Raw genomic sequence first — 23,670 nt, 5'->3', positions numbered from 1 at the left:
GCCTATTACAATACAGTAACATAGTAAGAGACGGCAGATAAAGACCTGAATGGTCCATCCAGTCTGTCCAACAGTCACAATCATTATCGATTTATGATTAAGTCAACAATGAAGTTGATATTATATTCTTGATCACGAGTCTCTTTGATATTTCTGGGACATAGACCATAGAGGTTTTCCTGCCTCTGTTCCCAGACGTGCTGGTGAGGTCATACCTGAGATTTTCTCCTCCTTCTGAACACTCATAGTTTAGTTTAGAAGGTTGATTGTCTACAAATTTCTTTAAATGAGCAAGTTCAAGGGCCTTCCAGATTTCTTCATCTGAATATTTATCAAATGGATCCAAATTCATTCTTAGAGTTCCAGAAAATAGCACAGGGTCCTGAGAAGGAAATCCAAAAGAAAAAAAGTCTCCAAAGTCAAGAAATGAAGTATGTTATCCAGAACAGATTATATGCTGCATTTTGTAAATCATTCCACACATTAAGTCTGATTTTATATATATTGTAAATGTAGATACCTCGGAATCCATCAGGAAGGGTGTCTGCACAGAATTCCACAAGGTCCTACCAAAAGCAGTATCATTTGGACTTTGCAGTGACATCATTAGTTGCTGGGCAGGACCATGATGGCCCTGCATAAGACTCTGGTGAGACCTCATTTAGAATATTATGTACAATTCTGGAGGCCACACCTTCAAAAAGATATAAGCAAGATGGTTGGTCTAGAGGGTGACTACTAAAATGGTCAGTGGTCTTCATCATAAAGCGTATGGGAACAGACTTAAAAATCTCAATACGACACCTCAGGGGGCAGAGCTTTATGAAAATGACCTATATGGAGGCATGGGAAAAGGACTTGAATCAGGATGTTTCGGAGGCAGAATGGAGAGGGTATGCTTGGAAGTCAAGAAAGCTTCGGTGTGTGTGCTTATTAAAGAAAATGCGTATAAAGTGCTGAGCAGATAGTATTATACACCTGATAGAATTACAAGAATGTTCCCTGAGGCTTCTGATAGCTGTTGGAGATGTGGAAGGGAGACGGGAACTTTTTTTCATATTTGGTGGGGGTGCAGTTTGATTCAACCTTATTGGAAAGATATAACGGATAGGTTGTCTAAAGTTCTAGAAGGTGCTTTTCCATGCAATCCTAAATGGTGCCTCCTGGGGTGGGGGAACCAGAAGGGAAAGAGATGGCAACAGAGATTCAAGAGAATGGGGTTAGCCGCTGCAAAAACCACTATTGCAATGCATTGGAAAAAGTCCTCTGGGCCAACTGTAGGTAATTGGGTTGAGAAATTTAAAACCATTATAGAGTTGGAAAAATTGACTGATAAGCGTAAGGGGAGATATAATCCAGAGGCACCTGAATGGATTCATCTAACAGATATTGAGGGGGTTTAGGCTGTTGGGGGAATCAGTTGTTGAGGGGTTAGTGGGGGGGAAGGGTGGGGGGAAATAGGGGGGGGGATAAAGGGTTATAAGCATAATGTTAAAATAAAAATTAAATTGTTGCATTGTCATGTGCTGGAGCCAATGGCGCGTTGTTATATTTGAGATGTTATTTCAATAAAAATTCAAAGTTTAAAAAAAAATCTCAATACGTATAACTTGGAAGAAAGGTGGGAATGGAAACACTTGATCACTTTGTTCAACACAGTCTATACAGAGGAGTCTAGGAGTAGATATAGTAATCAGAAGCCACTAAGTTCTGTGCTAAGCTTGGGCTATCTACCAAATAAAGAAGGAAGTTTCTTCCAGAGCAGACTGGCTAACCTACTGAGGAAAGCTTTAAACTAGAATCATTAGGGATGGGTGAACAAAATTCATCAGATTGGTAACACATTAAACATTCTGTAGAAATGGGAAAAACGCACAACATCTGGAAAGCTGTGTATACTATCACCGGTAGTATGGGAAATAAGGTTCTGGATCTAGAGACTGTGATGGAAAAATGGCAGATGGAGTCGTCTAGTGGTTAGTGAACTGGTCTTGACATCCAGAGGTGGCCAGTTCAAATCCCACTGCTGCTCCTTGTGATCTTGGGCGAGTCACTTAACCCTCCATTGCCTCAGGTACAAACTTACATTGTGAGCCCGACAGGGAAATACCCAGTGTACCTGAATGTAACTCACCTTGAGCTACTACTGAAAATGTGTGAAAAAAATATTCAAATAAATAAGAGGCTGACTTGGATTTAGTGCCAGTCACAGAAATATGTTTCATGGAGAACCATGACTGGGATATAGTTATAACAAGCTATAACCTATTCAGAAGGATAAGGTAGGGAGGAGGACAGCATGGGACACATGTCCCCCTCCCACCCTCGACCCAGTCCCCAAGCTTACCGGGGGTCTCTAGTGTCTAATGTGGCAGGAGTGGTGCCCACTTACTCCTGCCTCATGGCTGTCAGGATCTATATTGGCTGTTTAAACCTCTAGCAGTAATACCATAATATTACTGCTGGAGTTCTTGGCAGCCATTTTGGATCCTGTTGGCCATGGAGCAAGAGCGAGAGGGTATTGCTCCTACCCTACTAGACAGCAGGGTCTCCAGTAATTCCCAGGACTAGGCTGGTGGGAAGGGATATATGGCCCATGGTCCAGTTTAGAGTGCTTTGGGCCACAGGGCTCATGCCTACATGTGGGGACTTTCTTTGTTGGGGGAGTTCAGGTGCCCTAAAAAGGCTCACCTTGGTAGGGGGGAGCAGGTGCCCTAAAAGGGCTCACCGTGGTGGGGAGATTGGGTGCCCTGAACAGGTTCACTGTGGTGGGAGAGTGGATTGGGTACCTTGAAAATGCTCACTGTGGTGGTGGTGGGGAGGGGATTTGATGCCCTTAAATGACTCACTTTGGTGGTGGGAGGGCTGAGTGAGGTCGAGGTGGCTGGGGTATGCTGCTGGGGTGGTGGGGGGGGGGGGTACAACTTGATTGGAAGGGGGAGTGCCAGCATCATGGGAACTGTTTGTAATCACATCGATGTAGAATGCATTACAATAATCCAGCCTTGATGTTAGTATGGCATGACCCACTGTGACGTGACTTGCCTACTCAACGTATGGAGAGAGACAGCGCAGTTGTCATAGATGATGGAGGCAACTCCTGAAGGTTGCTTGGATCTGGAGGTTCAGCTTTAAGTTCAGCAGTACTCCAAGGTTGCTGACCTTTGATTTAAGGGGTATTCATAGCTCCCAAAACGGATTTTGATGTCAAGTATGTGATTGCTTGTGTTAGGGGCCCACAGAGCTCACTTTTACTTGGGCTCAGGTTAAGTTTGTTGTTTTTAGCCCATTCTTGAATTGCTGTTAAACAGGTAGTCAGGGCTGTAGGTAAGTCTGATTCAACTGGTATTAGTAGCTGCACATCATCCGCACAGATGTAGAACTGAGTATCCATCTACTGAATCAGCTTGGCTATTGGCCTAATGTAGATATTACACAAAATAGTTGACAGTATTGATCCTTGTGGTACCCTGTAGGTCAGCATCCTATAGATAGGATCTGTCCCAGGCAAGTACTGTGCCACTGATACTTGTTTCTGCCAGTCATGTTAACATGATATTGTGCATGATACAGGACTGTTTTTGGCCTCACAAGAGAAGTTGGGATTTATTACAGGAATATGTTTCTCTTGTTTAACACTGCAGGGGGGGGTGGAGGGAAGAGGGATGGTTTGTACTCGGGTATCTGGAGAAGTTGGGGCTGTTGGTGACGATAGGAAAGGAAGCTGATGGTCACTGGGATGTCTTGAAGAATCCACAAGGCATTCTGCTGGGGATTTGCACGCAATGTAGTTTTGGAAGGGAGGGCTGATTGGGAGAATCTGCTGGTTGTTTTGTGAATAGTGCGCTTATTGTCTTATAATGCACATGTATATGTATTGTTTGTAGTATGTTTTTGAAAATAAAATATTCATTGATACAAAAAAAATAGAGTAGATGAAATATCCAGCAGTACTAACACAGACGTGAATCCTCCATCTTGGATTCTGTGACGATCATCTAGTAGAGATACGAGGACCATCTCCATTTCATAACCAGGTCTAAGTCTAGACTGACATGGTTCTAGCCAGTTTCCCCTTTCTAGTCAATCACTGAGCTAAATGAAGCCTGTTTAGTCTATAAATTTTCCTAGAAATGGAACAGTAACTTTCAAACTTGTCCTGGTCAAGGTTATTCTTTCTTGGCAGAGGACACACCACTACCCTTTCTAATGCTATTGGTAGTTTCCCATTAGAAAGGGAGATCACAATTTTTGTGGCTTCTTCTACGAGGCCCCTGCATACCTGCTGCAGTATCTTTGATGTGCAGGGGCCGAAAGATCAGGTGGTTAGTCGGAGGCCTCAGGATTTTGTCAAGGCCCTCCCCTGTTATTGGATTAAAGGTTTGTATAAGGAGAGGGTAAGTTTGTGTGGGCAGAGACTGCTTGTTAATCCTGGCAGAGACTTTTAGTTTTGTTGCCTTATCTCTGCTGCTTTGTTGGTTGGACTATTTTTTTCAGATGCATTTGCCTCTTCTATTTGTCCAGATCGAATTTATAAACAGCCTACTTCAAGAGTAAAACAGCTTTAAAAAGTGGAAGATTTACCTGAGGGATAATAGTTAGTCTTGATCTTAAGTCCTGAAGGCCAATCTCAGATATATTTATGCCGTCTATTTTAATTATTCCATCTGCAGCCTCCAAGATCCTGAAGAGACAGAGGGTCATGGATGACTTTCCAGCACCAGTCCTTCCAACAATTCCAACCTGGAGAATGCAAAAATCATTGGATTGTATTGATAGTCATAGAAGTGGAACTGCTTACATAGACAATGCAGTTATAACATCCTGTGTGCTCGGTCAGTATTCTGACTCTGTAGTCCTGCTGCATATCAGAAATGATATTCCAGTGTATTCAACAGTGATATCCATGGAGAGATGTCCCTATAATATAGTGTTGAGTAGAATTTAACATTCACCTAAAAGTAATTTAGATGAGAATTTTCAAAGTGATTTACCCAGGCAAACTATCTGAAAACTTTTTTTTTAATTATTTAACTTGAGCCTGTTCAATAGCAGTTCAAGATACATTACATCCAGGTACTATAGCTATTTCCTGTCTCCAGAAGGCTTACAGTCTAAGAGGCTCTTTTACTAAGCTGCATTAAGTGCTAAAGCAGGCCTAATGTGGGCATGCTAAAGCATCCCATGCTAAGTTTTGCATGTGAGCACACTAACCGTGCATTAAATATAAAAAAAAAAAAATTCAGAGGAAGTTCCTGTGCTAACCAGTTATCGCATCTACATTACGGCCTGCTGACTGACTAGCACACAGTTAATGCATGAACCCTTACCCCCTTCCAAATAGGTGGCAGTAAATGCACACACTGTAATTTAAAAAAATGGCCGTGTGCTGATGGTACAGCACAGCAAAGAGAGGGTCAAAGTACACAGCACAAAGGGCCTTCAAAACTGGAATAGACAGTCATACTTTTAATCAAAAACCCAACACGGGCCATGCTTCAGCATTACAAAGCTTGCATCAGGAGTCAAATAAAAAAACAAAAAAAAAATCAGATGATGCCATTAGAACACAGTCCAAATTAGACTGGTTCAAATCAACACACGGTACTTCCAAGCTGCAGTGGCCAGTGTGGCACCAAGAAACACTAATGGTAACATCAGCGCATGGCCATTAATGAAATAAATAGAAAATCGTGGTTTTTACGGCTGTGGAAAAAAAAAAGACCTGCGTAAGAGCACACTTAGGCTATTACCTACCATAGCTTAGTAAAAGGACCCTAAGTTTGAACCTGAGGTAATGGAGGGTTTAAGTGACTTCTTCAAGATCAGAAGGAGGTCCAGTTGGATTTGCTGTTTTAACCACTTGGCTTCTCCTCCATCCTTCTTATTAATATAACTCCCGCTGCTGCTCCTTGTGATCTTGGGCAAGACACTTAACTCTCTATTGCTTAAGATACAAAATGAGACTGTAACCCTCTGGGGACTCAGAAATACAGCACCTTGTGTCCTGGAATGTAATCTATCTTGAGCTACTATTGTAAAAAAGTGTGAGTTAAATCCAAATAAACGTACAAGATTTATGCAGTACTGTGCAGACAAACAGACAACAGATAATCCCTGGTCTACGGACAAAGGCGCTGCTCTGCACAAATATGCCTGCCTGGTCTGGCAGATACTTCCTCCCTCCTACAGTCTCAATCAAAGCATCCACTGTTAGAATCTTAAGGCTCAACCCTGCGCAGTTTAAATTCTATTTGTTGTTGATTGTGATTTTATTGTGATTGATTAATGTTTGTCTATTGTACACCATTGAGGGTGAATAGGACTCTTTCTAGCCGATATGCAGCACTATTTAACTGGCCAGGAAAGGGAGTAACCGGCTATATCGTGCGATATAACCGGCTAGCTGCGAATATTCAGTGCATTGTCAGCTAAGTTCAGCAAATGTGACCGCCTAAATAGCATCAGCCAATGCTAAATATTGTCTTGGCTGGTTAAGTTTAAACAGGCTGAAAAAAACCCCCAGATACTTAATGCTGGTCACCGGGAAGGGCTCAGCATTGAATATCCGCGATCAGCGCTGATCGCAGGACTTAGCCGGCCTGCCTCCCGTATGCTGAATATTGGCCGGTTTGAGTCCTGGGAGTTAGTGCTGTTATGGTAAGGTTCTGAATGCCTCTTTGCACAAGTTGGTGCATAGAGTTTTGCAATGACGGGACTTTGTGTTGGCCTTACAGTACAGAAGTAAATATATTTCTGTTTCTCCAGTATTATATCGCACTCAGACTGTTCAAAGTTCCTATTTCTAGTAAGTGATTGCTTATTTTGTATTTGAGACTCTCTGTGTACCTCAGGAACAGTGCTTTTTTTGTGCCGGTACACGCCGGTACGGCGTACTGGCACCTTTTTTTCTGAGGGCTGGCAGCTCCCCTACTTGTTACAGATGGACCGACAATAAAGAACGACAACGTGGATGCAGCAGCTCACAGGTTTGCTTGCTGTATTTTGAGTGAATGGCGACGGCTGAGCGGGGGAGTGGAAACAGAGATTAATCAAATGTCTTCCTTACTTACAGTGGACTAGATAGGCTCACTTCCACTTCATTCTCTATTTACCAAAATCGCAGCGACGAACCGGCGGGGGCAGTAAAGGCAACAAGCAGGCAGGCTTGCCGCTGTCCTTTGCTTCCCTGCCCTCTCAACGTCCCGCCTTCCTCTGATGTCATTTCCTTTCCACGAGGGCGGGACATTGAGAGGGCAGGGAAGCAAAGGACGGAGGCGAGCCTGCCTGCTTGTTGCCTTTACTGCTGCCGCCGCCCGCCGGTTCACTGTTGCGATTTTGGTAAATAGAGAGTGGAGTGGAAGTGAGCCTATCTAGTCCACTGTAAGTAAGGAAGACATTTGATTAATCTCTGCTTCCACTCCCCCGCTCAGCCGTCGCCGTTCACTCAAAATACAGCAAGCAAACCTGTGAGCTGCTGCATCCACGTTGTCGTTCTTTATTGTCGGTCCATCTGTAACAAGTCTAACATTGTTTTTGTTGGATAGGCAATGCCTTATGAGGTGGAGGAGAAAAAACATAATTGAACATCACTAAAACAACTTCAAAAATTATTGTAGCTAGTAGAAACAGCAATTATAAATTCTCTAGTTTGTGCTCATTTTTCTTAACTGTGCTTCTAAACAATTCAGATGGCCAGATGTCAGTGAGAATATTCTGTTTCCTGGTGGGTTCATCTTAACTGGTTGTAATCTGCCTTGGGAAGCCTGGTGTTTATAAAGACGATGGAATATATTAAAATTAAATGGCAGCAGAATTAAACTCTCCTTTCATTGGGGCACACGGAATCACATCTTCATCTCTTTTGTAAAAATTTACCCTGGACATTGATGGGAGGGGAGGACAGGGGAGAGAGGAGAATCATTCTGGACATGGATTGGATGGGATGGGAGGGCAGAGGAGAGAGGAGAATTACTGGACATGGATGGGAGGGGAAGGCAGGGAAGACAGAATTGCTGGAAATGGCTAGGAGAGGAAGGAAGGGGAGAGAGGAGAATCGCTGGACATGGATGGGAGGGGAGGGCAGGGGAGAGAGGAGAATTGCTAGACATGGAGGGGAGGGCAGAGGAGAGAGGAGACATGCTGGACATGGATGGGAGGGGAGGGCAGGGAAGAGAGAATTGCTGGACATGGATGGGGGGACAGGGGAGAGAGGAGAATCGCTGGACATGGATGGCAGGAGAGGACAGGGGATAGAGAATCGCTGGACATAGGAGGGCAGGGGAGAGAGGAGACATGCTAGACATGGATGGAGGGGAGGGAAGACAGGAAGGAGATGCACGTGGATGGGAGGAGAGAGAGAAGAAATGCTGGAAATCGATGGAGAGGAGAGCAGGAGATAGGAGAATTTCTGGACATGGATGGATGGAGGGGTTGGCGGGGAGAGAGGAGAAATGCTGGACATGGATGAAGGGGAGGAGAGAGGAGAAGTGCTGGACATGGATGGAGGGGAGGAAAGAAAAAAGAAGATGCACATGGATGGAGATAAGGGAAAGGGAAGAGAGTAGAAAGACTGTACATGGAAGGAGAAAATAGGCAAAAGCTGGATCCATGTTATACCTCCTCCAGTCAATTCCACGAGGAGGACCCAGCTTCTACTTATGGGTGTAGGGCAAGAAATGAAGAAGAAAGGAGGAAAGTAAAGAAATAAATGGAAAGGAAGCCCTGGAAATAGAGTTAAGAGAACAGATAGAGAGCAGCAGAATCAGAGACTGGGACCAATATGGATAGAAAAACAAAGTCACCAGACAACAAAGGTAGAAGAAATCATTTTATTTTCATTTTAGTGTTTGGAATATGTCCAATTTGAGAATTTACATCTGCTGTCTTATTTTGCACTGGGTATACTGGAGCTGTAACAGCTTACAGAAATTATTTATAATGAAAAAAAATCACTAGTTATTTTTTCTCCTATACTAGTATAATATTTTCAATGATGCCTGTTTATATGCGCCATGGCTGGAATAAGGGGTGTGGCTAATCTGGGTGTGGCTATCATAGGGGCAGAGCCTAGTGGTGACCCCGCCCATAATGAGTACCTGCACCTTTTTTTCTACAAGAAAAGCACTGCTCAGGAGTGACAGACGTGTGATATTCTGCTACAGTTTAAGTTTCTGCGTAAGGATCTGTAAGCAGTCATGTGTTCTGTTTTTCCAGCAGAAAGGAATTGGTATTCTATGGTGCTGTTTTTTATAGGAAGGGTTGTATCTATTTGAGTTCTGGGCATTAGTGTTGTTTTATTTGATATTGTAGCCCGCTGAGCAAAAATGTGCTAAAAGTGGGGTTACAAAGAACAGAGGTAAAAGCTATAAAAGTTTGGAGGGGTAAATTTGGGCAACTTTCAATTTTGAAATTTGATCACAGTCTACACAAAACACGGTCAAAATTTTATCTGTAACTTCCTATGGATTACAGAGATATAAATGTTTTTAAGTCTGTTATTTTTCAAATGCGTTTTTCTGAAAAACATAATTTTTTATTGATGAACTTTTCTCATTTTTTAAAGACATAATTAGTCCATACTTGAGGCTGAAATTCTGCAAGATTATACAGTTGATATCACTCTATTTTGTGATATAAATAAGTCACACATCCCACTTTTGGTGCCTTTACGCGCAGCAGGTCACATTTTTTTGTATTATAGGTCTGGAATGTGTTTCTTGGCAGGGTTTGGTTACTCAAGCTCTGAAGTGGTTCCTCCTCCCTCTCCCATTCTCCACTCCCTTGGGAGAGATGGTGTTATTGGAGCCAGTGTCATTCAGTCCTAGCTATGACACTGGCTCCTACACAATGTAGGAAAAAAATAAATACTTTGTATTGTTTGAATATTTTTACTGTTCTAATTGTCTATTGCTTAACACAGCCTTGAGTGAATTCCTTCAAAAAGGCAGTAAACAAATCCTAATAAATAAAATAAATAAATCAGATTTGCGGCATAGCTTTTATGGAAAGTACCCAAAGCTATTATTCTATGCATAGCTCTCATTGTTACAGATCCCAGCAGCTTGCACTGAGGTTCTCTGCCGTTCACTAATGCGGTCTGAGATGTGACAATATCAAGATGTCCACAGTGGCTCCAGCAGCTACTGAACTATTGCCATAACTATCCATCTCTACTCAAAGATTGGTACAGTATTTATATAGTGCCTTATTCAGCTTTCCTCGACCCAAATAACTGTGAGATCAAAGCTGTTATAACCCAAAGGTGGATTAGAAACATTTCAGTTAAATCAAACATATAAATGGCAAGAGGCGTACTCACTCGCAAATGCGCAGTAGAGACCCTCTCTGTCCTGCCCCCGCGTCACAACGTGATGACAGGGGCGTGACAGAGAGGGAACCTGCGCACCTGCGAGTGAGGGAACCGCCGTCGCCACCGCTCCCCCCCCCCAGGGTTGCCGCTACTGCTCCCCCTACCCACCCGGTGTCGCCGCCACCACCCACCCTCCACCCAGCCCGGGTACCTGGCTTCACTATTCAAACCGCCGGAACGCAGCACACAGCTCATCTGAGCTGCCGTTGGCCTTCCTTACCTGCCTGTGTCCCGCCCTCGCTGACATTACGTCACACGAGGGCGGAACATACGCAGAGAAGAAGGAAGGCCGACGGCAGCTCAGATGAGCTGTGTGCTGTGTTCCGGCGGTTTGAATAGTGAAGCCAGGTACCCGGCCCGGGTGGAGGGGTGGTGGAGGGGACTCCAGGGGGGGGGGGGCATCCCCCCCCTTCCTTTACTAGCCCGTTTTTACGGGCTCAATGGCTAGTATACAATAATACACAGTACCACAGTAACAAACAGTAAATGACAGCGGACAAAGACTTGTATGGCCCTCTCCAAAACAGCAGCTCCTCCCCTTATCCAGCATCGATCTCTGCAGCTGTTTGCTCTCCCACCACCCCCCTATGCCACACAGACATCCATGCCCCTTGTTTTCCCCTTTTCATAATTTGGACATTTTAGTTGGTATAACGGATGTTCATGCTGGACATCACCACATGAAATGTTAAAGTACATTGATGTCCATCTTACATGTACTTTAAAAGAGGCTGTATCCTGTTCTAAAATGCATGTGAAATGGCCCTCTTATTTGTGATATACTGACTTGGACATCCTTTCTAAAATACCACTGTTAGCAAATATGTTTGATTTTACTTGCTAATTTCAACATTAAGATTTCTTCCCCTCCCTTCATATCCTACAGACCAATCATGCCACGCAAGCTTTCAGATTGTTGGAATTCTTAACACCAATTTAATAAGTAACTTTTTTTGTACCTTTTCTCCACCGTTCACATTGAGAGTAAGGCCCTTCAGCACCAGATCCAGGCCTGGTCTATATTTGACAGAGTAATTCAGAAAGTCCACCTTCCCATGACTTGGCCACTCCTGCGGAGGTCTCTTGTCTTCAACTATCCAGGGAGCCTATAGAAAATCCACACGATACAACAGGAAAGTCCATGAGTGATGAGATCTTATTGACAACACCACCAGACCCTCTTCCCACATGTATAACACAGATATTACCCACCCTCTCACCCTCCAGGAATCGCATGCTCTGCACCATTACTGACACCATCATCACATAGTAACATACATAGTAACATAGTAGATGACGGCAGAAAAAGACCAGCACGGTCCATCCAGTCTGCCCACGATAAACTCATATGTGTATACCTTACCTTGATTTGTACCTGCCTTTTTCAGGGCACAGACCGTATAAGTCTGTCCAGCAGTATTTCCCGCCTCCCAACCACCAGTCCCGCCTCCCATCACCGGCTCCGGCACAGACCCCGTATAAGTCTGCCCTCCCCTATCCTAGCCTCTCAACCACCAACCCCTCTTCACCCCGCCACCCAATTTCAGCTAAGCTTCACTATGAATAGAGTGATCTGTAACCAACACTAATAATGAAATCCTCCAAGTATAGAAAAAGATTGGTTCCTCTCAATCCAACTGTCCCACATCTTTCCCCTCCAGGTCAGGACACATACACAGAGTCAACTGTGTGTGAGCAGTTGGAAAGAATTACCCAAACCGTGTCATGCATGCTTTTCCTCCTTGTTGAAAATACCACATTTGGGCACGATTCCAGATCCACGGGTAAACTAATTAGTCAATTAGGCACTAACAATCAAGTACTGGAGTTAACAAGCACTTAATTGGCAGTAATTAGCAGTTACGTACAGATCTGCCCTACACCCTATTCTATAACATGTGTGCCTAAATTTCATAGTGCACAACTCCAAATAGAGTGTGGCCATGGGAGGGGCATAGGTAGGTTGGGGCATTTCCAGAAATTAGGTGCAGTGTTATAGAATACCTGCATTTCGCCATCTAACTGCCATCAGTTGGGCTCCAGCATTTACACCAGCCTTTGGCAGGCATAAATACTCATGCCCAAAGTTAGGCAAAAACCCTAAAATTCTATATATTGCACCTTTCGAAGCAGAGGAGTGGCCTAGTGGTTAGAGCACTGGTCTTGCAATCCAGAGGTGGCCAGTTCAAATCCCACTGCTGCTCCTTGTGATCTTGGGCAAATCACTTAACCCTCCATTGCCTCAAGTACAAACTTAGATTGTGAGCCCTCCTGGGACAGAGACATATCCAGAGTACCTGATGTAACTCACCTTGAGCTACTACTGAAAAAGGTGTGAGCAAAAATCTAAATAAATAAACAATGCGTGTAACTTAATTGGTTAACTTGCTAATCAGTACTGTCAATTGGATGTTAACAAGCAATTATCAGCACTAACTGGCATTAGTTACAATTTACGCGCACAACTCGCTAACCCCCAGATTCTATATAGTGCGCTTAGATTTAGCCACTGACATTGGCGTGGATTCTATAACACCATGTTTAAGTTAATTGGCTTAACAAGCTAATGAGCACTGATATCGGCACTAACTGGCACTGATTAGAATTTAGGCGCACAACTCGCTAAGCATATTCTGTAAAGATGTGTGCCAAACGTCTAATGCACGCAGGCAAAAAGGGGCATGGTTATTGGTGGGGAAATGGGCATTTCATGTGTGTTCCAAAATTTATGCGCCTAGTTATGGACTACGGCCCAGTGCACCTAAATCTGCATGCAGGGATTTATACCAAGTTTTCGTTGGTGTCAACGGATGCACTCAGATTTAGGCGCTGAAATATCAACTAAGCGTATTCTATAATTGGTGCCTAAATCTAGGTGCCGATTATAAAATACACTTAGTCGGCACTGATTTCAGTGCCAATTTTTTTAGGCGCCGTATATAGAATCTCCTCCTTAACGAATTCTGTAATGTGGTGCGCATAAATTCCAAGTTGTATAGTTGAAATGTCTGTGCCTAATATAGGCGTTGGGATTTACGGCAAGTAAAACATAGTCTAAATGGACACGACCAAATTTGGTTGCATGGACAGGCGCCCAATGCATTCTATATACCAAGCGGAAATTTAAACCCATTCTATAAAATGTAGGTGTACTTTAGAGAATACGCCTAAGCGTATTTTTTTTCCATGTGGATTTTTCAGGCGTCATATATAGAATCTAGCCCAAAATGCGTGCTAATATTCTATATAGGATGCTCTGCGCAGAGCGCACTTTACAGAATACCTGCTTAGCACTGATCATCCTGATGACTAACTTTGGGCTCCATTTATTGAATCTAACCCATCAGGACCCTATCCTACAGATCTTACAACGGAAAGACCACTTGGTTATGGTGTGGAATAAGCAAAGAGGATCCCTACAGGTGAACAAATGAGGGAAAAAACAAAGTGGGATTTATGGTACTGCAATAGGAAAAAAAATTGTGCAGATGACAGCAATTTTCAAAACAGGTTTCACCTGGGTAACTAAGAAAAGGATCAGGTCATAGAACCAGAAAGGGACCAGCAAGCAATGCATTAGGAATTTCATTTTGAAATTCACATGCGTGCTTTACACATTGAATTTGCACCTGCAGACTGAATATCCATGGTGCTGCTGAGCCCCTCAAATTTCAAAGGAAAATTTTCCTTTGAAAACTTGTTTGCAAATCCAGAAAATTTTAAATTAAGTGGGGAAAGCATGCAGAATACGGCTCACAGAATTCTTTCTTGCCCCTACGTGTGTGTGTGTGTATGTATGTATGATTGTATGCATGCAGCATTAGAACATGCGTTGTTATGATCAAGAGGGTAAATAACAGGATACTAAGCCATTCCTCTAGGTATTGAGACCTACTGTCCCCAGGACAGGCACAGAACCCCTAGGAAGGAGAAAAACCTGGCACGTTCTCAGGAAGGGAGGGGCTCCACATCTACAGTGCCATCCTGGAAGGGAAGGTAGCAGTCCTTAGGGAGGAGCTGGGATTTAGATCAAGCCTAGTTCTCCTTGCTCACTAAAAAGTATAGCTTGGAACCAAAGGGATGCTGGGAAGGGACCGGACCGACCCTTCACACACGCACTAATGGAAAAAGCCAGAGGAGCCAAGCCAATAGATTTCTTCAAAGCAGGAGAACAGTGGCCAGAAGACAAGTAGATGGAAGTCTCCAGAGCTTCAGTTCACCCATATGGATTTTTGCAGAGGCTGTTCCTGACAAACATAGTCTGAGACTGAGGGTAAGATCAGGTTAGTGAGAACACCTGATCAGTGGGAGGTGGGCTAAGAACCCTGTTCTCTGCTGTGTCCGAAAGAAACAGACATTTGTAAACTACAGAAGGTGTATAAACTGCTCTAAACTTGAACTGAACGTTTATTGCAGGAAGGAATTTGAAATCCTTCCTGTTTCTTTGGGCATAAGTATTGGGACTGGACAGTTACTGGGCAGGACTGTACCAGAATGTTATTTCTCTTACTTTTGTTTTGAGGGCTACTCCTCTGAGTCCTACAGCAGGGTCCTGGGAAAGCTTGTGGTTTTTTGTTGTTTTTTTTGTACTCCTTAGTGAAACTGCTGAGCTACACCTGGCTTGGTGGAGAGGGAGCGGAAAGAGAGGACACAGGAAGGATTTATGACTGTACCTCAAGAGACTTTGTAAACACAAATGAGATTACTGAACTTGGCTTTTGCCTGGACAATTGAAAGGACCAGGCGGGATTGGGATTTCTTTTTCTCTTCCTTTTCCAATCCTGAAATTGGAGCAGCTAAGACAGGTGACCAGGACTGTGCCCCATCTCTGTGCAGTGCTACAGAGCTCATGTAGGTTGGTGCCTACGTATGCATGTATATATTATCTCTGACCTAGAGGGGAATAGGGAGGAACGATACAAATGAAGCAGTTCCCAAAAATTCCTTTAGTTTGTAAAAAAATAATAGGTTCAATATTCAGATGGTACAACAACTCTAATAATTTAAAGGTCAGCTTTGGGGTTTATACACACAGCCCCCTTTTAGACAGTGCTAGTGTTACTTGTTTCTATAGCGCTACTAGACATACACAGCAATGTACATAAAATATGTAAGAAACAGTTCCTGCTCAACAGAGATGTCGTCTTTCTATAACTGTTTGCTTAGTTCTTTTTTGTTATCCTTGATCTCTCTGTAACGCCAATTGTATCTTTTACCTGGAATGGCGACACCATAACAGGTCTTTGTAAGCCACATTGAGCCTGCAAATAGGTGGGAAAATGTGGGATACAAGTGCAATAAATAAATAAATAAAATCTATTCAAGACAGACAAACAAGAAATTAGGGAGTTGTTTATTGTGGGAATGATTAAAACAAACATGGGTAGTGATTAAGGGGTTAAGAGCTAAAAGCAGCCTCAAAAAGGTGGGCTTTCAGCCTAGATTTGAATAGGGCCAGAGACCAGGCATGATGTACTGACTGTGGAAGTCTATTTCAGGCATAAGACATAGCAAGATAAAAGGAACAGAGTCTGCAGATGGAAGTGGAGGAGATGGGTAGAGATAAAAGTGACTTACCAGATGAACCAAGTTCCTGGGGAGGGATGAAGGGAGAGATAAGAGAGGAGAGATACTGAGGAGCTACAGAACGAATACACTTGCAAGTCAGTAAGAGGAGTTTGAACTTCATATGGAAACAGGGATCCAATAAAGGAACTTGAAGAAAGGGGTGGCAGAAAGTAGGAACTGCGACGTGCAGGCCACTGTGTTTCAAGTTTCACCAGTATTTTAGAGCAGAATCTGCTGACGTAGAGCCGGTTCTGAAATACAGGAGAAATGGGCATTTATGTGCTGGATGTGTGCAGCATAAACATCCATTTTGAATAATACTGACAGGTTCAAAGCAGGCACATAACCAGTTTGCGACCTTAGAAACATAACTGGGTATTATCCTGATGCTGTCACACTGACTATTTTGCCTTACCATTTGGGGGGACAAAAAAAAAAACAACAACACCGGGGGATGAAAGACCAACCCTTCTAACCCCTCCAGTGGAGTGCTGGTCAATTGCAGTTATTTACAACAGGGGCGTAGCCAGACTTCGGCGGGAGGGGTTCCAGAGCCCGAGGTGAGGAGGCACATTTTAGCTCTCCCATGCCATTTTTGAAACCCCCCCCCCCCCACTGCCACCACCACCTTTGACCTCCCCCCAGCGCCAACCCTTTCGACACCCCCTTCCCCCACCGCCAACCCTCCCCTGCCGCCATCAGCGTCGGGTACCTTTGCTGGGGGGGGGGGGGCCCAACCCCTGCCAGCCGAAGTCCTCTTCTCTGGCGCGGCCACGTTGCTGATCTGCTAGGCTTCTGTTTCTGTGAGTCTGGCATGTACAGAAACAGAAGCCTTGCAGATCAGCAACGTGGCCGTGCCGGAGAAGAGGACTTCTGCTGGCGGGGGTTGGGGACCCCCACCAGCAAAGGTACCCGGCGGCGGGGGAGGGTTGGCGGCAGGAGGGGGGTCGAAGGGGTTGGCGGCGGGGGGCCAGGGCCAAATCTACGGGGGCCATGCCCTCGTAGCCCCATGTAGCTATGCCCCTGGTTTACAAAATCCTAAAAATGCTTGATAGCAGGTGTAACTCCCAATGTTAATCACACAGACAGGCCTCTCATGCACACAGACCTTTAGTCCCCTTCTGAAATGGGAACTAACATCTATGAATTTGCCGTGCTCTTATCCCATCCATAACATGCCCAGACCACACACCCTTGACATTTGAATGCACTTGGCTTTGCTACATGCATTTTCCAGCTTTGTAAAATAGGGACTAAGTACATTCAGCACTGTTGATGATGGCCCTCATTTTACAATCCCCATTCGCATTTGATACGTGCATAAACCAGCACTTAAACACTTATCTTGCATAATCGTCTAATTATTTGGTCACCATTCCAGCACAATATATTTAAACTAAGGGGTAGACTTATCCAGTGGACTTATCCGGGTAGGAATGGCTCCTACCCAGATAATTTCAGCTCACCTGATCCATATCCGGATTTTCAGTCACATTATCTGGATAATGCCGCTACAAATCTGGACAGACTGCTTCGGCACTATCCGGTGGTCCAGGGAGAGACATGGCATTTACCTGGTTAGTGGCCATAACTGCCCAGCAAGAAGCTCTCCAAAGACTCTTAACTTTATCAAGTTACTGGTCTGAATATGGCCGGTACCCAGATAAGTAGCAGTGACTAAGTTATACCTGGATATTCGGTGCTCACTAATATCTGGATACCTGATGAACAGACCAAAATGTAGCTCAGGATGATCCAAAACTGAATTTATTAAGCAAACAACAGAACTGGAGGGGTGTTCATACATGCACCTGGGTAGGCCAAGTTTTGCCCATGTAGGGCTGCCTCAGGGGCTAAAAATATTAATATAAACAAACCAATATTAGTACATACATAAACAGTAACAAACCATATAAACAATACTACACATAAAATACAACTTACATTAACTGTAAAATGTATGAAATAAGAACTTCAAAAATGAGCTAAAAGGAACTGACAAACATATTAAAACTATACATGTTTTTAACAGTATTTTTAGACTCTGAGGCAGCCCTTCAAGGGCAAAACTCAGCCGAGTCGGCCACATGTATGTACACCCCTCCAGTTCTGTTCCTTGCTTAATAAATTCCATTTTGGATCATCTTGGTCTACATGTTGGTCTGGTCATCAGTTTGTCATTCTGGATTTTGTGGCCCGATAGCCTTAATGTTTTTTGGTATCTGAAAACCTGCACTGAATATCCGGGTATAAAACCTTGCAGCAGCCAGCATTTAAAAAGTGCTGACCATCACAGGCTGAATATCGGGGGTAAAATATATAATGTATCCGGATCACGACTCCATAGCTCTGCGGTCTGGATAATTTCATGGCCTGGCCTCTGTACACCTTTTTACTATACGGATATTATTGGGCTGTTCAAATGAATTTTTAGCCTGATACTATCCGTATAAGGCCCGAAAATCCACGGATAGGGAAGTTATATTTTATATCTCCTTGCAACTCACAAAGCCTACTCATCACACCAACAATCCTGAGCTGGGCTATGTATAACCTTTTTAAAAATCAGCACAAATACAGCCCTGCAATCACGGGCCTTAAATGAAACCATTAGGTGTTGCTGTGTTGCACTAACAGACTCCCTCCCTCGTAGGACTATGAGCACTGCCTCTGCAACATTACCAGCCTGATCAATATAGACAAAAGAAGATGTGACATGGTAATCAAAGAGAGATTCATAGCACTGCTCTGGTTGGACCCTCTAACAATGATTTCTGACATATTATTACAAACCTCAGTTTCAGTTTCAGAATATTCCATCACTCTCTCAACTGCTACAATGTTGGTTTCAAGGTCAGAGGTCATCCTTACCATCCAGTTCAAAGACATTGTAACCTGTGGAAAATAAGACAATAACACATGTATGTATCTCTGATCGATATGCAGGCAAAGACTCAATAGCAGAGCACAGCACAGAGAAACTTGAAGACAATCAAATTTGAATCTCACTTAAGTCCCTTTCCTTAATGCTTCACTTAATTTGTGTCTTTCTTCTCAGTTTCTCAACCTGCACCCCTTTCCTCCACGGTTCCTCACCTCATCCATGTTACTCTCCATTCCTTGCACTTCACCTCTCCCAGGTCCCACACTCCTTTCTTAGTGCCTCACCTCTCCTACATCCCTCATAAGTACATATAAGTACATAAGTGTTGCCATACTGGGACAGACCGAAGGTCCATCAAGTCCAGTATCCTGTTTCCAACAGTGGCCAAAAGAGTACAATACATTCTATGCTGCTTATCCTAGAAATAAGAAGTGGATTTTCCCAAGTACATTTTAATAATGGCTTATGGACTTTTCTTTTAAGAAGCTATCCAACCCCTTTTTTAAACCCTGCCAAGCCAACCACTTTTACCACATTCTCTGGCAACACATTTCAGAGCCCATTCTATGCTGCTTATTCTAGAAATAAGAAGTGGATTTTCCCAAGTACATTTTAATAATGGCTTATGGACTTTTCTTTTAAGAAGTTATCCAAACCCTTTTTTAAACCCTGCCAAGCCAAACACTTTTACCACATTCTCTCCGATTTGTTTTGAATGTACTACTTTGTAGTTTCATTGCATGCCCCCTAGTCCTAGTATTGTTGGAAACAGTAAACAAGTGATTCATGTCTACCCGTTCCACTCCACTCAGTATTTTATATACCTCTATCATATCTCCCCTCAGCCGTCTTTTCTCCAAGCTGAACAGCCCCAGCCGTTTCAGCCTTTCCTCAATGGAAAGTCCTATCCCTTGTATCATTTATGTTGCCCTTCTCTGTACCTTTTCTAATTCTGTATCTTTTTTGAGATGCGGTGACCAAAATTGCACACAGAATTCAAGGTGCAGTGGTACCATGGAGCGATACAAAGGCATTATAACATCCTCGTTTTTCTTTTCCATTCCTTTCCTAATAATACCTAACATTCTATTTGCTTTCTTAGCCGCCGCCACACACTGAGCAGAGGGTTTCAATGTATCGTCAACAATGACACCTAGATCCTTTTCCTGGTCTGTGACTCCTAATGTGGAACCTTGCATCACGTAACTATAGTTCAGGTTCCTCTTTCTCACATGCATCACTTTGCACTTGCTCACATTAAACGTCATCTTCCATTTGGATGCCTAGTCTGCCGGTCTTGTAAGGTCATCTTGCAATTTTTCACAATCCTCTTGCAATTTAACAACTTTGAATAACTTTGTGTCATCAGCAAATTTAATTACCTTACTAGTTATTCCCATCTCTAGATCATTTATAAACATGTTAAAAAGCAGCAGTCCCAGCATAGACTCCTGGGGACCCCCACTATCTACCCTTCTCCATTGAGAATACTGACCATTTAACCCTACTCTCTGTTTTCTATCTTTTAACTAGTTTTTAAATCCACAATAGGACATTACCTCCTATCACATGACTTTCTAATTTCCTCTGGAGTCTTTCACGAGGTACTTTGTCAAATGCCTTTAGAAAATCCAGATACACAATATCGACCGGCTCACCTTTATCCACATGTTTGGTCACCCCTTCAAAGAAATGTAGTAGATTAATGAGGCAAGATTTCCCTTCACTATATCCATGTTGGCTTTGTCTCATTAATCCAAGCTTTTGAATATGCTCTGTAATTTTGTTGTTTATAATAGTCTGTACCATTTTGCTCAGCACCTACATCAGGCTCACTGGTCTGTAATTTCCCGGATTACCTCTGGAACCCTTACATTCTCAGCTCATCGTCTTGTCTGCATCCATATCAGTCTCTGATTCTATCCTCATCTACACGGTGTCCGGAAAAAACGAGACCCCCCCAAACATTTTTCCAAATAACCCAAATATAAATGTACTATTATTTAAAAATATATAACTATTATTGACAGGTGCTACTGCAAGATGCTGTAAAAACTGGATGATCCCTGTTTTCAAAATTACACAATTTAGAAAGTAACCATTAACATCCATTTTAGGAAAATGGCGTTTAGCGCAGAAGATAAAAGTTGTAATTAAAATTTTCTGACAAAATAAGGCATTTGGGACCCAATTCTATATATTGACATCCATCTTGTTTTGATAATATGGGTTGCCCCGCCGCTTTACGGGGCCATCCTTAGAGATGGGCGCCCCCGTTCGATTATCCCCCTCTCTGTCACCTACGAACCTTAATGTAATATAACTCTGTATTTCTCATTCCGGAAATGGCGATCGCCATTACGGAACAATGTAAGCCACATTGGGACACAAATGCAACAAATAAATAAATAAATAAATAAATATATATATATATATATATATATATATATATATATATATATATATATATATATATATCACCTGAAAAACTGGCGGTGAAAAAATTTCCACCTAGGGGTATTCTACAAACTACGCGTAATCTAGGTGCATTTATAGAATATTCTTAGGGGTTTTGTAGAATATACCTAGCGGCTATGACGGTGCCTAACTCTAGGCAAGTCCATTTACACCAAGTAAAACTTGGGTGTAAATACTGGTGTCTAAGTTAGGCGTAGAGCTGCTGGTTAATCTTTTAACCTCTTTTACTCTTTTTAAATTTTGGCGGGTTTGTGTGTTTTTCCCCTGTTCTGTTACATTTACCTTTTTGAGCTGTATTTTTTTTTAATACGTGCCATCGGTGCTTTTCAGAGAGAGGTTTGGGATGCACTTCATATGATTATACATATGCCCTTTTGATATACATTTTTATTGTTTCATCTGCAATTTCATTTTTTTCAATCTGTTATTTATTTATTATAAATTCCGCAAAATCCTCAAATCGTTCCTATTCAAACAAACTCTCACAAAGAACAACATCTCAAACAATTAATTATTACCTAAATAGATTATTACTCTATTTACCATTAGCTTTCTGTTTGCTTCATGTACAATTTCTCATTCATAAAAGATTTTCTAAATGTTAAACATTCATAGCTATCCCAGTATCTTTATGATACTGTACTGTTAAATTGTATACTTACAACAAATTACTTTCTTATGCATTATTCTTTGTTATGTATCTTATACTGTTTATTGTAAGCCACATTGAACCCAAACTTGTTTGGGATAATGTGGCATATAAATGTCACAAATAAATACATTACTTGGATTTTCCTGCTGCCAATAGAGTGCTTTTTTTGTAGGTTTCCTATCGGGTTCTGACATGTGTCTTAATGCTCACTAGAATTATCTTAGGCAGTTCTTAATGCATTTTTGTATTTGTTCATAGCCGGATGTGTTTTTGCTAATTCTGCAGCATTATTTCAGTAACTGCACCACTGACACGGCTCCTGCATCTCACAGGTTGGTTGAGCTTACATTTTTGTCTCCCATTTTTCCTCTTATTCCTGTGTCATACTTTTATTGTTTTATGGTTAACCTTTTCCCATGACCTATCTGTTTTTATTGACCTCATGTGTATTGCCCTGAATTATAATTATTATTTCTTCACATTATTTTATTTACAACATTGTGCACTTTTACTATAATTTGTTGTTTGCATATGTAAAATATGTTGTTTGTTTGCTATTATGGATTTCAATTCAGAAACCCTTTTTAACCATAGTCATATACAGTGGTGGAAATAAGTATTTGATCCCTTGCTGATTTTGTAAGTTTGCCCACTGACAAAGACATGAGCAGCCCATAATTGAAGGGTAGGTTATTGGTAACAGTGAGAGATAGCACATCACAAATTAAATCCGGAAAATCACATTGTGGAAAGTATATGAATTTATTTGCATTCTGCAGAGGGAAATAAGTATTTGATCCCCCACCAACCAGTAAGAGATCTGGCCCCTACAGACCAGGTAGATGCTCCAAATCACTCGTTACCTGCATGACAGACAGCTGTCGGCAATGGTCACCTGTATGAAAGACACCTGTCCACAGACTCAGTGAATCAGTCAGACTCTAACCTCTACAAAATGGCCAAGAGCAAGGAGCTGTCTAAGGATGTCAGGGACAAGATCATACACCTGCACAAGGCTGGAATGGGCTACAAAACCATCAGTAAGACGCTGGGCGAGAAGGAGACAACTGTTGGTGCCATAGTAAGAAAATGGAAGAAGTACAAAATGACTGTCAATCGACAAAGATCTGGGGCTCCACGCAAAATCTCACCTCGTGGGGTATCCTTGATCATGAGGAAGGTTAGAAATCAGCCTACAACTACAAGGGGGGGAACTTGTCAATGATCTCAAGGCAGCTGGGACCACTGTCACCACGAAAACCATTGGTAACACATTACGACATAACGGATTGCAATCCTGCAGTGCCCGCAAGGTCCCCCTGCTCCGGAAGGCACATGTGACGGCCCGTCTGAAGTTTGCCAGTGAACACCTGGATGATGCCGAGAGTGATTGGGAGAAGGTGCTGTGGTCAGATGAGACAAAAATTGAGCTCTTTGGCATGAACTCAACTCGCCGTGTTTGGAGGAAGAGAAATGCTGCCTATGACCCAAAGAACACCGTCCCCACTGTCAAGCATGGAGGTGGAAATGTTATGTTTTGGGGGTGTTTCTCTGCTAAGGGCACAGGACTACTTCACCGCATCAATGGGAGAATGGATGGGGCCATGTACCGTACAATTCTGAGTGACAACCTCCTTCCCTCCGCCAGGGCCTTAAAAATGGGTCGTGGCTGGGTCTTCCAGCACGACAATGACCCAAAACATACAGCCAAGGCAA

At 42.8% G+C, this 23,670-nt stretch overlaps 1 protein-coding gene across 3 annotated transcripts in view; it reads right to left on the bottom strand.

Moving 5' to 3' along the window:
• The window catches only part of ABCC3 (ATP binding cassette subfamily C member 3), a 178,840-nt gene that overhangs the window by 9,480 nt on the left and 145,690 nt on the right, over nucleotides 1–23,670 (bottom strand). For 2 of the 3 annotated variants that reach the window (XM_030207972.1, XM_030207975.1), the window contains 4 exons: nucleotides 18,734–18,835; nucleotides 11,332–11,478; nucleotides 4,585–4,743; nucleotides 216–382 (listed from right to left, as the gene is read on the bottom strand). In XM_030207972.1, coding sequence (XP_030063832.1) covers nucleotides 216–382; nucleotides 4,585–4,743; nucleotides 11,332–11,478; nucleotides 18,734–18,835 — 575 coding nt within the window. Of the gene's footprint in view, nucleotides 1–215; nucleotides 383–4,584; nucleotides 4,744–11,331; nucleotides 11,479–15,949; nucleotides 16,192–18,733; nucleotides 18,836–23,670 lie in introns of those variants that run through there. The other variant, XM_030207973.1, reaches the window with a different exon arrangement.

Source organism: Microcaecilia unicolor, chromosome 6 (assembly GCF_901765095.1).
Source record: "Microcaecilia unicolor chromosome 6, aMicUni1.1, whole genome shotgun sequence".
Taxonomy (NCBI): Eukaryota; Metazoa; Chordata; class Amphibia; order Gymnophiona; family Siphonopidae; genus Microcaecilia; species Microcaecilia unicolor.
The sequence above is the reverse complement of the archived record's forward strand: the minus strand, read 5'-3'. Positions and strand labels throughout refer to the sequence as shown.